General features: G+C 42.1%; 1 protein-coding gene across 1 annotated transcript in view; it reads left to right on the top strand.

The window, feature by feature from the left end:
* Positions 1–14209, top strand: part of zbtb16b (zinc finger and BTB domain containing 16b) — a 19817-nt gene extending 5608 nt beyond the window's left edge. The window contains exons 4-7 of the mRNA XM_017428315.3: positions 1809–1895; positions 8719–8889; positions 9979–10146; positions 11977–14209. Coding sequence (XP_017283804.1) covers positions 1809–1895; positions 8719–8889; positions 9979–10146; positions 11977–12206 — 656 coding nt within the window. The 3' untranslated portion in view covers positions 12207–14209. The remainder of the gene's footprint in view (positions 1–1808; positions 1896–8718; positions 8890–9978; positions 10147–11976) is intronic.
* Positions 14210–16407: the final 2198 nt, after the last annotated feature.

The raw sequence follows: 16407 nt of genomic DNA, 5'->3' as shown, positions 1-16407 counted from the left end.
GCGGGGGGGGGGAATCAGAGACTAAAAATGAAACTAAAACAGAAACCTCTGTTTGAATATGTGTACAGACAAGGCAAAGTCCCTGTCCTCTCCGCCTGCTCTCTGAGGATTGTTCAGGAATGACACACTGCTGACAGATGAGAGAGAAGCTGCTGCTTTAAACTTCACCTGAGTCTTCCCTTTCTTCCTCCTCTGTACCCTCCGCACAACCCTAAACACAAACATTGCTTTGCATCACTCTCAGACCTTCACAGTACGCTTTGATTTTCAATTCACAGTGACATCCGTAACAGCGGCACCTTTAACCGAATTTGAATTTTTGCATAAACTCTCCCCATCCAATGTGTCAACCCCATAATACTGGAAAAAAAGAGAGAGATGTGGATCTCATTTCTTTGTCACTGTGTATTTCAGTATAGCAGCCTTAGATCCCGCTGGTTGCTAAGGAGCGAGTGCTCCACCGCTCTAATGGGCTGATTTGGTATTCAGCTCGATGCTGGCTCTTATTTTGGTATGCCAGACAAAGTGTTTTGATGGAGGACGATTGCAGCCGTGTCTGGAGACAGTTTGATGGTTTATGGATGAGAGCACACTCCGTGCCTTTGACTGCACAAGACAATGCACTATGTTCTCTTCTTCCCTTATCACACAATCTCTCACAACACAACACACACCACACTGGACAGCGTCAAACAGCATCAGGATCTACAACACGGCTCCACTGTTACTACTACACACGACTACTCTCATCCCAGTTTTCATTTTTTGTTCTGCGGAACAAAACGAATCATAACGGGCTGTTTTCAAAAAGTGTTGTTTTTAGAAATGAGCAGATTGAGGCTTTTTTTTTTTTTTTTTTTTTTTTTTTTTTTTTGTTATTTTCGTGCCGCTCTGGGAACAGTGGCGTACTGTCTGAGCACAGAGGCATCGTAAGAGTTGAAAGAGGACCACATTTAGGCTGTAGCGCACAGAGTTCCCAAAGCTTGTGGGTGTTTTAATGAGTCATTTTAACTTCATTTAAAGCCAGCTGAGCAGAAAATAGATCAGTGAATGAGCCCTGGGCCAGTATGGATCTGCAACCGATTTACATCTCAGTGAGAGCCAACCCACATCCAAACAGCTGCGTGAGAGAGAGACGGAGAAAGTGTGCGAGTGCGTGTGTGCGTCTGTGTGTGCAGGTGTGAGGTGAGTGCACAACAAGGACCGAACATTTCTGCAAGCTGTATGCATACTTGTCTCTTTCATGTCTTCATCAGAACAGACAAGGGCATTCCAGAGGTGACCTGGGAACTGAAGTTACAGTCCATGTGATGGGATTTGGGGTGTTGACTCTGAAGTGTGTGTGTGTGTGTGTGTGTTTTTTTTCTTTTTTTTTATTTGGTGATAAAGCGATGTGCCGCAGGCGGGAAGCGTCTGCTGTACAGAGAACACCCAGTCCTTCTGTGGCCTCTCAGGCAGACAGTCTGCTCACTGTTCAGAGACTGATAACAGGCCACGGTAAATAAAACTCTTCAGCTCTGCTCTTTTTTGTCAGGAAGAAGGGCCATTGCACCCTGTCTGGTGCCTTTGTTTGCCCCCAGTTGTGTTTTTATGGCACCTTCCTCTGCTCCTTTTGTACTGTGTGCATTCGCTTCCTTTTGTTAACACCTGAAAAGCACAAGTGCGTACCAGCCGCACGCTTTGGTGGCTCCTTTTTTTGCGTTTTTTCCCCCTCGCGTTCTCCGTAAATTAACTACAATAGCAGTCGGGCAGTGTTTGTGTTGATGTGTGATCAAGATGCATCTTGATGAGTTTGATGTCACCTACAGCTCCTGCAGAGGCGCTGGTGTGCGATCAGTGTGGGGCCACGTTCTCCTCGGAGGAAGCTCTGGAAGCCCACAGGCAAACACACACAGGTATTTAAAAATCAGATGCTCTGACACTCCACACACACACACACACACACACACACACACACACAGGTTATGTTTAACCTGGACAGCATGCAGTGGGCTGTTGAGTAAGCCGTGACTACGAGACTTGCGATCATGGGTCAGAACTTGCTTGTCATGCCGGCGGGGTTAAACTGTTCCTGTCATGATGCTCCATAATTTAGCAACAGGGAGGTGGGAGGTCCTCTCACATATCACCCACTAATATCTCCTGGCTCCCGGACCCACCGAATGCCACTTCGCCAAAGCTTTACAGAGCCGGCGTTACAGTTTCACAGACATACTATCCTCACCTCTCTCCTGACGGCAGCTGTGGAATTATTTACCTTACGCACAACAACACTTTTGTATTTCACTTGATAAAATGAGAAAAAATAAACAGAAAACAGTTTAATGTATCAGGTTTATTTCCATTGTTTGTCTGTCAATAAAACTTTATTATTATTATTCAAATCCATATTGCACAAACTTGGATTTAAAATATATCGAATCTGAAGAGTTTGGACTAAATTGCTTGAGGAACTGAAGCCGTTATTAAAATTTAAAAAAGCTTTTCAGGAACACGCAGTGAAAGAAATGGATAAAAATTAAAGAAGCCATAAATGCACACCGGATGAAAACCACTAAAATAACTACATTTCTTTTCAGACAACTGTAATTAATATATATGTATATATATAAAAGATGTCCAAAAAGACTCAAAATAAAAGATAAAAAACAAAACAAAAACACGGCTCGAAGAAGAGCGACTGCTGAAGCAAAGCTTACAGTGGATGCTTCTCCATCTCACTGATTTCCTTCTTTAGTTCAAAGTAAGAAAAGGAAGAAAAAAATTCAAATAAACTATTCAGTAACACTGTGAGGAACGTGTGAGGAAAAAAAAGCAGAACAGAAGCTAAGATTCTAAATTTTATTTAATCTTTTTGTACCTTTGCTTCTTCCTACTCTCGGAAAATTATACCTAATAATATTTTTAAACATGTTTAAACACCTTATGTTTTATATATTTTCATCACTATAATTGCTCCATACAATTTACTTCAATAACCAAAAACATCTGACATTAGTCCTCTCATCAGTCCTCACATTTGACTCTCCTCTTTTCAATCAATATTTGGGATTTTACAGGCAATCTTTTTTTTCTGTATCTGTTTTAAAGATTCACCAAGTCCTAAAACTTTAAGGGCTTTTTTTTTGACAGAAAAGTTCTTTTGTTAAGTCTCTAAAAGTAGTTCTCTTAACATTTCTTACTGTTCTTTTTTTTTTTTTTTTTGAAGCATAAGAGAACAAATAAAGATTTTTAAGCAGATTATCTCTTTTCTCACTAAAACTGTGTTTGGGTGTTTAAAGAAGTTTATCAGCTGTCAGCATTATTCAGGATTATGAAGCAATGGATTTATAATTTTGTCGACCCCTCTAGTTTGAAACCTGCTGTTCTGCAGGCTTGGCAGTGAAAAAAGAAAAAAGACGTTACATATGACCGACAGTGTCTGAATCCACACCTTTTCTGCTACTGTCAGAGAAAGGTGATAACCCTCTCAGGAGCATTGGCACGTAATTGTAACTCCAGGTGGCACCCACAGTATGAATACTTAATGGATGTGGACATGGAGGGGTGTTAACGATGCCCAGAAGTTTCTACCCTCATCTCTCAGGGTTGTAAACACCCAGAGCTCGGTTTCAGCTTGGCAGCGTATCCGGAGCAGGGTACAGGAGGGCATTACACTCTTATTTTTGTAATGATCTCGGCTCGGTGTGCTGTGACGCACTCGCACAGGCTATGACATGAGCGGCAGGTAATTTAATCAGCTGTGTTGAGGTTATGAGTGGAAATGGTTCAGTGTAACGCACAAATGTATTTCGGATTCACCTGCAGTTTGTTTAGTCTGAAAACACAGGGTTTTTTTTTTGTTTTGTTTTTTTTCTGCAGGATTCGTGCTGCTTCTGCTTTAATTTGCCATGTGACATAACCAGTGAGCCAAATGAGTTTCCTCTTAGCAGATTAACACTTGTCAGACCTCAGCAGCTGCAACACTGTCCGTGTCCTCTGGAGGGGATATAATGCTACTTCTGGGAGATCTTAATCTGCAGCAATTTGGTAATTCTGGCAGCAACACAAGTTTACAGTGAAATCTCTTTAGCTGTTTTGATATGTCAAAGGTGAATGGCCGTGGGTTGCTGAAGTTAGAGATCAAAGAGAGGAGGGGGCGAGCTGTGGGAAGGGAAAGGGGGGGGGGTTCCTGAGGGCAAGAGGATTGCTGCTGGTGTTGGGTGCCAGGAATAAGAGGAAAACAACATCATGTGCTGCTGTTTACTCCTCACCACAGCCCTGTCATAGTCTCCTCTGACCTAGTTGTCAGTGCCCAAAATAAAAGAATGGATCTGTCTCCGAATTGCTCTCACAACAAAGGGGTCTGTTTCACAAACCAAGTCAGGACTCGGGGGGGCTCCAAGCTCTCAATTTTGGAAGACTGACGTATCCACAGCACACGCCGAAATCAACTTTATGTACATCAAAATATGCTGGCTGACCATTTTGCCACCTCGCCTTTAGGAACTGGCCATAAGAGCGCTGTCTTTGTGTACTCACAGCAGCTGCACTGTTTCCACACATTACGGGCTGCTTCATCAAGTGAATAATATTACCTTCTGTCCAAACCCTAATTAAACAGTCCTGTAGTCTATTCAGATACAGCCCAGGCTTTCTAATGCATCCCTCTTAATGCAGACCTTTTAGCTCGCCTAATTGCATGTCCGTCATCACACTGCACCCTCCTGGTAATACCACGTTTTAATTCCTATAAGCCTTAAACTGAACTGAACTCAGCTGTGTTTGGTCATTTCGCCCTCGGTATGTGTTTGCATCAGGATCGCCTGTCATTCTATGTGCAGTGGATCCATGATAGTTGTATAGAATATTGTTAACGTTCTAGGAATCAAGGCGCATAAAGCTGTGTTTGACCTCAATGAACCGGACTGTGGAATAGTGCTTAAACACAAGCAACGCATCTCTTGTTGCATTAATTATTGAGTCGGTTGTTCGTCACTCGGGTAGATTAGCAGTCTGCTGATAAGCGCCCGGGGTTGTTTAAGGTACTGTAGCCTTGTGCGTGCGTGTGATTGTAGTCACATCTCTGTGGAGCCGTCTGCATGAACACATACAATAAGCATGAGTGCACATGGGTCATGTGAGGGCTCGGACATAATGTAGCCTGTGTGATTGTTTATATTTAACTGGCTGACACAGTTGCAGTGAGCCAACACGCACACACTGTATGTACACTGAGCGGAGCCTGAGGACAGAGTTTATTGTGCTTTGACACTGCACACTAGTGGACATGATCTGATGTAACATTACAAACTGTGAAATCCATGTGAAACTGCTCCGTAGGAAGGCAGCTAGTGATGTTTTTAGGTGTTTTTAGATGGAATTTTGCTAAAACTATTAACTTATTTGATCAAATTCTAAAAGAAATGTAATCAAATATTCAGTTATTGCTAATTTAAATAAAATATGTCAGTTTTGTATTTCTTTTTGTGTTTGTGGGCCCCGAACACTAAAAATTAGGATCAGCAGAGATGAGAATTTTTACAGGTTATGCGTTATAACTGATCTGGTTTGTGTTCGACTTGGAGTGGGTTTACTCCCCATTTCTCAGGGTGGGAAACTTTTGTTTGCCCCTATGAAAAGAAACAGGCTGCGCTTATTTGTGAATGAAGGGATTAGCTTGAACACTTCACCCCAATGAGGACCATGATCCTATCTGGTTGCCTGGACACATGGTTTTGTTTCTTAGGCAGCGTGAGAGCCTGGCTGGCTCCCACCTCAGCTGGACTGAATAAGTGGCAGATGTATGAAGACCATGTTAAATCACATGAGCATACATGCCGTGTTAATGGAGACAGCATTAGAACCTTAAACCGGCCTCAGTTTTTTGACCTAATCATGGATTAGGCGAGCAGCTCCGTGCTGTAATGCACACAGTAAATGCAGATTTGCTTAAAGGAAAATCATTATTCCCACTGTTAAAGCCCCTTCCCACTGAACACAATGCTCAGTCAACTCTCCAGCCTTTGAGAAAACCCATTGATTACATGGTATTTTACCCCACTGAGGGGCAGAGGTCAGCGGGGTCAGCCTGCGCCTCAGAAAGGTCAAATCTCAAGCCCATTGTGTGGTTAGGGGTGAGAAAGCAGGGGGCAACGGCAGCCAACTTTAGTGCTCATTCTCTCATAAAGAAGCTCCTCTGCACTTCTTACTACTGGAAAAAAAACAACAAAAAAACCAAAAAACTTGACGACCGCAAAAACCTTTTTGTTTGAAAAGTTAACAGAGAGCGAAGTGAGGCGAAATGCCACCACTAACGCACACAAACACTCCTTTGGCTCCAAAGGTTTTCCTTTACACTTCAAGACATCATTTGGTATATTTTTATTTCCAGCCGTCAGTGGCGCGGAATGAAACGACTGCTGAGCTGTTGTCATTGTGTGTCAACCTGAGATCAAGAGTGAGATTCTTGTGACAGAATATTTGTCATTTCTATTCTCAAGTTTCAGTATTGTCGGTGACAGAAGGATCAAGTGTGTGAATGTCTGCGAGTGTCAGAGAGGAACGGTTTACCTCCGCACAGAAACTAAACTTTCACAGCCGACAGAGAAAAGTACGCGAGCCGCTCCGAAACAGGCATGTACAACACAACACGGTTAATAAAAAGTTAATAAATAAAAAGAGTGAAATTAAAGTTGCTTTGATGTGTCTACAAAGTGGATTATGTGCTGCTCAGTTTGTTGAAGGCTCTGCTCTGCCTGCAGCTGCAGTAACGTGGTCACACTGGAATAGAAAGCACTCCCCCTGCTGGCCAAAGCAAATACTTGGAGACAAACTTAAGTGGAGGAAGTTTAATATCACAGGTCACAGGGAAACTGCATTTTTCTGCTTTTTAAATGTCTTTAGCCATTTCGAGATGGCTCATTATCCAGCATTCACTGTTGCAAAGGGAAATGGCAGCAGCTAGGTATGAGTCAGGCAGAAAACGGAGCTGCTTAGACAGTTGAATGATTTCCTGTATGGTCAGCGGATGCAGGGAGTGGGGAGGGGTGCAGAGGCGGTGAGAATTGAAGGCCCTTTGTTTACAACTAAAATATTGTGATCCACGGGTGAGAAAGGGTCTTGGTCATTAGGCAGCAGCATAAAGACAGGTATTGTATGAGTTGTGTGTGGAGCCTATGACTAATAGGCTTGGTCAATGAGGGCCTGAACCTTATTGTGCGCTCTTTGTGCAAAAGTCCACAGGCTAAAGCCTCCAAACAGGTGCGGGTCATTCCACTGGATCGCCTCGCTGAAGGATTGTTGGGATCAGGGAAAGTCTTTCATCCCATCTTCTTTTTTGTTAATGACTGTGAATCATCAGGTTTTATTTAGGCTTCAGAAGGAAGCACTATGATTTTAAAGGAGCCGTTTTGTCTGTTTTTTTTTTGTTTGTTTCTTTTTGCAAAGTGCAAAATGTTAGGTCTTTAAACGTCTTGCTTTGTTTGAGAAAATTGTGATGTATGGATTAGTAAACAATCATCTATGAATGCGTTTGATTCAATCCTTTAAAATGTTATTTTGCTTGATTTGTTTCTTTTTTCCCCCCGCTTTGAACAGGCTTGTCTGTCTGCTAACTTGATTGAACCCAAAGCAAGTGTCTGACACTCTTCCCTCTTAGTATGAGTGTGCTGTATCCCTTTCCCTGCGTTAATTCCAATTTAATTGCCAGTTGCCTCAAGGCACTTCAATAACAGTAACAAATGATTTGATTTAGTGGACCTCATCAGACTGCATTTTAAATGCGACACAGCAACCCCACTTGAATTCCAATGAAGTGCTGGCACAGTCCTCTGTTTACTAATGATCCTCCGCTGGAGATGTCTGATTGAATCTGAGTCAGGAGCAATGGGACCTGCTCACATTGTAAATGATCTGCAACCTGAGCAGACAGAGAAATAAGGACCTCATAATCTCACATTAAAGCCTCACTCTCTAGGACATGCACATTATGTCAGTGCTGCTTATTAACCCGTCCCTCAGTCCTAACACACATATGAATTTGCATCAGTGCGAATTGCCCGAGTGGATTTGAGCTCTGGCATACATAGCCTGTAGATCAAGCTTCGACTGTATGACAGCCAATGGATCGTCTTCACGTAGCCATTTTGACTTAAACTACCCTGCCAGCGACTCCCTATCTGTATTCCTCTCCACACTCTGTGCAACAGGAAAGCAGCCCCAAAGAGATGCCAGGTCACACACAGGATTAAACTGGATTGTGTTTTTTCCTGCAGTCCTGCCTTTAATGGCTTGATATCACTACTTAACATTCTGCACAGAGCGCATAGTGTAGGCATCATTTAGGGGGGAGCTACTATCAGCTGCTCTTTGAGCACAGAAACAGAGGACTTCACAGGCTGGAGCTGACTCCTGATGGGGAATGAAGAGAATAATTACACATCTAACACACCAGGAAGGAGCCATTGATTGTGTGATTGGCATGCTGTGCATTGTGTGAAAAATTCTTAAAGAAAACAATCACTTTCATGGTTTAAAATAGAATGTATAAAAACTCGCAACTCGGAGCGCCTCTGGGCTTTTAGGGGAGTTAGTTTAGGTAGAGGCACTTGCTCTTTGAAAGAAGCTTTTCCCTCAGAGGACTCATACAAAGTTGAAGTGACCCAGTTTCCCCACTTAAGGCCCTGTCTGTGTATGGTACTGAAATAACTACGCGTCTGTGTCTTGTGCGTTCTCCAGGGACTGACATGGCGGTGTTCTGTCTGCTGTGTGCAAAGCGCTTCCAGACCCAGAAGGCCCTGCAGCAGCACATGGAGGTCCATGCAGGGATGCACAGCTACATCTGCAGCCACTGCGAGCGCCCCTTCCCCAGCCACACGACCCTCAAAAGGCACTTGCGCTCGCACACGGGTAAGGGATCGCTCGCGCCGCCGCTGTTGTCTGTGGTGTCAGCTGCTGTCAGGAAACATGAACATGCTGGTGTCAAACGCACGCATATGTTGAGACAAAGACAGCTGTGTTTATTTCTGTATGTGGGTTAATTTCCTCAGGTTATTGGCTGTAAGGTTTTAGTCGATTTGCACGCATCCTCTCCCACTCCTCCTTCTCGCTCTCTATAAGATGACTCACCTCTCCAGTGACAGCACTGTACCTTTGTGGCCGGTGCATATTTTGGGCAATTTCATCCTGTTTACATTTTGGGTTCTTAGACAGCCTTCGGGCCTCTGCAATTCATGGCTGTCACTTCATGTGTGGTTCACCGAAAATGATAGAGGAAACCCAAATAAATATTGAAGGAAAAGCAAATGGAAATGACTTGTCTCTGTGTTCTACTGAGGGTGAGTCTCAGTGCCGCAGGAGACAGAGAGATATTTACTGAAAAGATGTCCCCTTTTCTTCTCTTACCTTAAATAACACTACCAGCTGTCAAGACGGCTTGATGTCTAGACAGGAGAAATATATAATTGATGTGAGGAGACAGAAGTGAAGGGAGTTTTGGCCATGGCAGCGTATCTTGTTTGTATGCCATTCTGCTTGGAAGTAACATTTTGTAAATGTCATCTGCTCCACAGTGGGGTGGGGGATTGGGGAGAATCGGCCTGTAATGAGGAGAGCAATGTATCCTCTGAGTTGGTTGTTGCTGTGGACACTGAGATAATGAGGCACATAGGTCACTGGAGATGAGTCAAACCCTCGGCTTAGGAGAGAAATAGATTAACTACAGTATAGAGAACAGAGCAGCACATGTCTGGAGGACTTTTATTAGCTATTAGCAGACAGCCATGAGGAGTGTCCTCATGTCATAACATTAGCGACGTCTGAGAGAACATTACTCCTCTGCTTGATAAGCATGTTTGGAAAGGCCTGTGTGACAGTTTGACCTATGCAGCTGCATACGCAGCATGCCAAGAATAAAGTTGGTCTTCGGTGCTCCAAACAATAGATAACTGTCTCAGGTTGGCGTTGGAGTTGGCTGTTGTGACACGACTGTGCTTCCAGGCGATCACCCGTTTGAGTGCGAGTTCTGCGGGAGCTGCTTCCGAGATGACGGCACGCTGAGGGGCCACAAACGCATCCACACGGGGGAGAAGCCTTACGAGTGCAACGGCTGCGGCAAGAGGTTCAGCCTGAAGCACCAGCTGGAGACGCACTACCGTGTCCATACAGGTGAGTTCAGAAAGGAGAACCCACTGAACACATGCTGAACGAGAACGGCAACAAAGGAAGACAGTGGGTGATATGCATTCCTTCCTGCTAGGCCTTTAACTATACTTTGTTTTAATCTTAATGAGTATCTTGTAATTATCCAATGCATCATTTGAGTGCCACTTATTATTTAAATGCATTCATATGCAATCACAGTAAAGGTTTTTCAGTTTTGTTTTCAGCAAACATATCACACAAAAGCGTTTACATCAACAAGACGGCCATTTTTTCTGTCAGTTTCTTAAAATAAAAAAAGAATTCAGTCAAAATAAAGCATTTAATGTTTCAGTCTTCTCATTGGGCTTTCAGTTAAGGAAAACTAGAATTACAGCTTTTCTTAAAATGTAATTTTTATAGCTAAAAACTAAATAAAATCCCAATTTTAATCAAACTAGTATTTTTTTTACACATTTACACACTTCAGGGGAGAGATTAACCTCAACTGTCTTAATATTAAATCCCTGTAACAGAAAAAAAACTCTTAATTTGAAAAATGTTTGTCATTTATAAATGCAACATGACTGAGGTGTGTGTATGTGTTTACTTACTTACTTTAAATAGATTTTTCTTTTTCAAATAAAACAATAAATCTGTTCCACTCACATAAACACAATGTTTTGATCTCAGTCGGCTGTGGCGCAGCAGCACCCCCGCTTCTCTTCAGGCACCCGGCTCACAAACTCAAAACCACTGACCCTCTGGCTGATCCAGTCTAGCACATCAATGGTCTGAAACTGGATCAGTCGGAGAGCCAGAATAAAAAAAAAGGAGGCCTTAAAATGTTAGGAAAATGTTGTGCCAAAATTATAAATGAGGTGACACGAGATCATTTTAATTTCAATATCCCTTTAGAGATGTTTTTACCTGGTTTGTCAATTAATCTTACAATAAACTGCTACTAATGGACATGGCTCGAATGTGTCGTGTTTTTGTTTTGACTCAGCTTTTAGTATTTTAGAGCTTTACTACTTCTACGAAACCATTTGCATCAAAACAATTCGTTTCAACAAACGCAAAAAAGCTCTTACAGCCCCCAAAATAATTATTTATCACTGATATAAATGCAGTCACATGAAGACTTAAAGAGTTTATTTTTCTTGACAGAAGCCGACTGGGGAGTCATTCATGCTTTTCTGAGTGTCACTGGGAAAAACAGAAGATCTGCAGCAGGCTTAGTACTCAAAAGTGACTCTGAGAGATTCTCTTTATTTCGTTATTATCATATTTCCTCAACAGGTGGAAACCGGTGCCTAAAAATGCCTAAAAATGCAGAATTTGTGGGGGGGGGTTCCTCCCAGTGTGTCTCTTTTTTTGTTTCATCATGTCGGTGTCAGAGTATGGCTGTCAGAATAAGCAAACTTTTTAAGTTTTCCTCCAATGAACGAAGCACATTCCTAAATTAAGGAAAGGGATAAAATCAGAGCCCATGTTAGTTATTTTCCTCTCAAAGAAAAATCCATGAGCTATCTTTAGCCATCTGTAAGTTTTCATTTTCAGTTTCGGCTTCTCTTTTTTCAGGATATTGCTGCTGCTCAAGTGTGACACCCTGTGGTTACCTCATTTGTGTATTACACCTTTGCCTATAAGTATAAATTGTAAAATAAGCCCTCCTTTTTTTTAATTTTAGGACGAGTTTCCGAGTATTTCTGGTTGCCAATGCGCCAAATTAAAAGCAAGCTGATGCAGAGGCTGCTTTTAAGAGCACAAGCAGCTCGTTTGACTGAAAACGGAAGCGAGGGTTGACTCACGCCACTCAAGGTTAACGCCACTTTTCTTTCAACTTGCTTTAAGGTGAGAAGCCATTTGAGTGTAAGCTGTGCCATCAGCGGTCCCGAGACTACTCGGCCATGATCAAGCACCTGCGCACGCACAACGGCGCCTCACCGTACCAGTGCACCATCTGCCAGGACTTCTGCCCGAGCCTGGCTGCCATGCAGAAGCACATGAAGGGCCACAAACCCGAGGAGGTGCCGGCCGACTGGAGGATAGAAAAAACTTACTTGTACGTCTGTTACGTCTGAGCAGGACTTGGACCCGCAGTCTGACACACACACACACACACACCGTCTCTACTGGGGGAAAACTTGTGTTGCTGGTTTTAATGCTGAAGGAAAACCTGTTTCTATAGGGGTATTAAAAAAAAATTCTACTTTTTGTTTTTGAGTAAATTTGTCTCTGCTGGAGGTAAAGTTTTTACCCGACAATGAGACATGTTTGAACGAGGCTAGAAATGTGTTTACCTATTAGGGCTGCAACTAATGATTAGTTTAATTATCAGTCGGTGACGATCGTTCTAAAGTAGACACAGTTTGGCAGTAAGATAACACGCTAAAACAGAACTGTCAAATCCAAAGAGATTCAGTTTGCGGAAAGCTCGAATTCTGACATTTTGAGATTTAAAAAAAAAAAGCAGCCAATATTTAGTTGTTTTTTTTTCCTTTAATTTAATAAAAGCTGACCGTTTTCTGATGATTTAACTAATTTAGCCCTCCTGCACACAAACCGAGTTTTGATCACTGTTTCTGTCGAAAATGTGTTTCACTGTGGTGAAAAGTCAACGCCATCCGAGTCTTTGCCTTCACGTGTAGCAGGAGCGTTTTGACCGGCTGCTGAAACAATCAGGGTCTTCGGCTGAGAATGTGCAGCAGATGTTTTAAAAAGAATTCCACGAAGGCTTGATTGGCTGAAGTTTTCCCTCCTAACTTCCTGTGACTTCTTAGTTTTTTGTTGGGTTTTTTTGCTGTTGTTTTCCATGCGGTTTGATTTTTGTTTTGGAGTTGTTTATTTGCTGCATGTTTTACTTGAATGGCTGACCTCATAAGCTTGATCTCTTTAATTGCCTTGTCTCTCATGCAGTCGGGTGTTTATTGATTCGAGGTAGCTCGCTCACCATTGAGTTGCTCTCGTAATAAGGTTTTTTTTTGCTATTTATATGTTGTTTATTCGTTACCAAATACGTGCTGGTTTTCATCACACGGTCTGTCTCTCTTGGGATGTTTTCTAGTAGAGCGAGCTCTACCTCCCCCCCCCCTCCCCCCAACTCCACCACCATCTTTCCACTGTTTGCTTGAAATCCACTGGAAATGATTCAGCTATCGGCAGGTTTATTTTGTAACGAACGTCACAATTTTTTCATGGTCAAACAGTGTGGAAAAAAAAAAAAAAAAAAAAAAAAAAAAAAGTGACAAGCCTCCACAAGGCTTTTAAGTGTAGTTTTTTTCTTAAATCATTGCTTATATATAAATGTCATCTGGAAATCTGAATCAGAATTTTCTAGTAGAAAACGAAACGTGAAAAGAAGTTTTTTTTTTTTATAAAACAGAGAAAATTCTGACATTCGATTACTATGATCAGGTTATCGTCAGTCGTAGTGTAGCTGTAACGTACAAACTGTCATGGTGATTCTCTTATGTGAGCCTGAAACGGGCCTTATAGAGTTAAACATGTTGTATTTTTGTATTACGGTAATTTGCTATCTGTTTACATTTGGTATAATTTGACAAACATCCCGATGTGTGTGTTTTATATGATTTGATGAAGACCCCTCCCTTATGCCTCTTTTGTAGGTAGAGCATTGATGTGCTTGAGTACATGGGTCTGTGCTGTCGGTAGGTGTTTTTCTGGGTGTTTGTTTATTGTTCAAAAATAAAAAAATAGACCGCCATGTAGATCCACTTTGTCTGAACATTGCAACAGGAAGCAACATACTGTGATAGTGGCTGATAATCTGATGCAAGTTCCAAGCAATTTTGATGTTTTTCAAAAAAAAAAAAATGAGAGAGAGAGAGGGAGAAAAAAAAAAAAAAGGTACACGCTTGTCTGAAATTGTTTCCTTCAAACTGACAATGGACTGACATCTCTGGATGAAAACTGTGTGTATAGCACATCTTGGCATCTGTGGGCATCGCGAATGCCTTCGACGATGGCCAACAACACTCAGTGCCATAAAAATAATAATAAAAAAAAAAAAGAAACACACATTCACTGTACCTACTCTACATGAACATGCACTATAAATGAATTTCCTCGGAGGACCAAAAGAAACAAAGCACTTTTGTTCGAAAAGGGTTTTTTTTCTTTGATCTTTGTATGTAGTGATAATGCAGCTGTCTTATTTGATGTGTCCTAGAAGGATGTGATTAGCATTGTTTAGTTCATGTCACTGTCTGTCTACCTCAGGACCAGATCAAAGCTCGACCTGGCATCCAATCAGGGTTGTTCTTCTTGCCATGTGTGCAGTAAAATCCCTCTTCATTACAGCTTTGTAACACAGTGTGTGGAAGTGTTTTCTCAGTGTGGATTCAGGCACAACTCTGTATGCGTCAGTGTTCAGTGGCATGGTTAAAAAAAGAATAAAACCATTTACTATTTTATGCATTGTGCCTCATTCGCCTGCTGTTTGTGCCGCCTGAATTTATTCCAGCGTCAGTGCCTTTATTTGATTCATTATCCCCCCACAGACACTTGATTTACAGCAGCCTGACATGTTCTAAATGTTTATATTACACTAAAAGTGTTTTTTTTATACACATTGCTTCCAATAGAGCCAGGATTTCTTGTATTTATTTCATCTTTCTGAACTTTCTACGTTTTTCTTTAAAACTATAGCTGCCTTTTCACTCATGTTTAGTCCGGTACCGGACCATTTTCAGAGGATTTTTATTGTTTGTTAAAACACTCACTCCGATGAATTGTTCAGGCTAAAGCTAAAGAAATAAACCAGTGTTGCCAACACCAAACAACACAAAGGACCAACTTAAAATTGGATTTTTAGGCACATTACTAGCAACTTAACACAAAGCCACAATTTGCTCCTATTTCTTTTGTTGAATCTATCAAAAACAGCAAAGTTATTGCAGTTTGACCAACATTACGAAGCAGAAAAGTCGACACACAGCCGACGGTGTAGCTCTCAGGTCCTCTGTCGGGTCGGTGCTGAACTGGACTAAAAATGAACGAACAAGCAGCCAAACAAAGAAAAACCTTCAGAAAGATTTTAAAAAAAAAAACGACTGATCAAGGCCACAGGAAACAAAGTGACGTTTCCTATCCAAGTTCCTCACCTTTGTTCCTGGATTACTGAAGGTAAACAATGTGATTTTTCGAGGTTTGCAGCCTTTTTCAGAATTCTTGATCTCGTTTCCTCACACAAAAACGACGAAGCGCATGTTTTTTTTTGTTGCAAAAATCTCTAAAGCGCCCCATTTCAACCTGAACAGGTGGCAGGAACAGCTCTGTACGTGGCGTCGTCACGGATCCGATGCTGCTGACCCCTCCTCTAACAGTTTACGGTCTCCTGCGACCCTCACAGTCTCAGGCTTCTGATGGAGTTTATGTATCATCCGGGCCTGCTTGCAAACAGCTCGATCCACTCTGGGCTCTGTGGTGGCGCTTTGCCAGAACCACAGCTGGCCTGTGTTTTATGCTGCATGTTAAAAGAATTAAGAGTCAATTCATCAGGTCCGTTACGGCTCACTGCACGGCACAATGGAAGTGAGTCCCCCACAACTGCAACTCAGTATTTACAGTACGCTTCCTGAGAAGGGTGGTTTTTTTAGGTTTGCGTTCCCCTGATGGCTTTTATTTTAACAGGTTATTATGCTATATTTTCCCTCAGTCTCCTTTTCATTGTTCTCATTTTTTTTCCTCTCCCAATGAAGTGGCCTCTGAGTAGGCTGCGATTTTATTGTTTCTTTGTTGTGTTATTTATTTTCAAGCTATACGACTTCCAGCCAGCAGCGTTCACACTCTCTCTTTAATGATCCCGGGCTCTCATTGTCTAATTTAGTTTCACCACAGGGACAAATCAAGTTTGATTTATGCTACAGTATGCAACTCCAATCAGTCCTATCCACAAAACAAATTAAACATTGTGAAACAGCCACAAAATGAAATCCACCTGCCTGACACTTCGCACATTGTTCTTGTCCTGGAAAGACCTGTGGAGCGTCCAACAATGGATCCCTCAGGTCTGGTTGATTTATGAGACGGGTGTGTGTTTATTCTGCCACCACAGGGTACAGATGACTAGTTTGGTCAAAAACTTATATCTACAGTGGTTTTATTGTTGTGTCTAGTCTGTGTAAACAGTAGTAGAGAAATCCCTGTTGAGAATTGGGTCACAAACCCGAGCCTGACACCTTAACGCTCCAAATTATCCAGGATATTCTTCGGTTTTCCGGTTTAACAAATCCAAACGGTGACGGTCGTAAGAAACGATTT

The sequence above is a fragment of the Kryptolebias marmoratus genome, linkage group LG2 (genome assembly GCF_001649575.2).
Source record: "Kryptolebias marmoratus isolate JLee-2015 linkage group LG2, ASM164957v2, whole genome shotgun sequence".
NCBI lineage: Eukaryota > Metazoa > Chordata > Actinopteri > Cyprinodontiformes > Rivulidae > Kryptolebias > Kryptolebias marmoratus.
The sequence above is the reverse complement of the archived record's forward strand: the minus strand, read 5'-3'. Positions and strand labels throughout refer to the sequence as shown.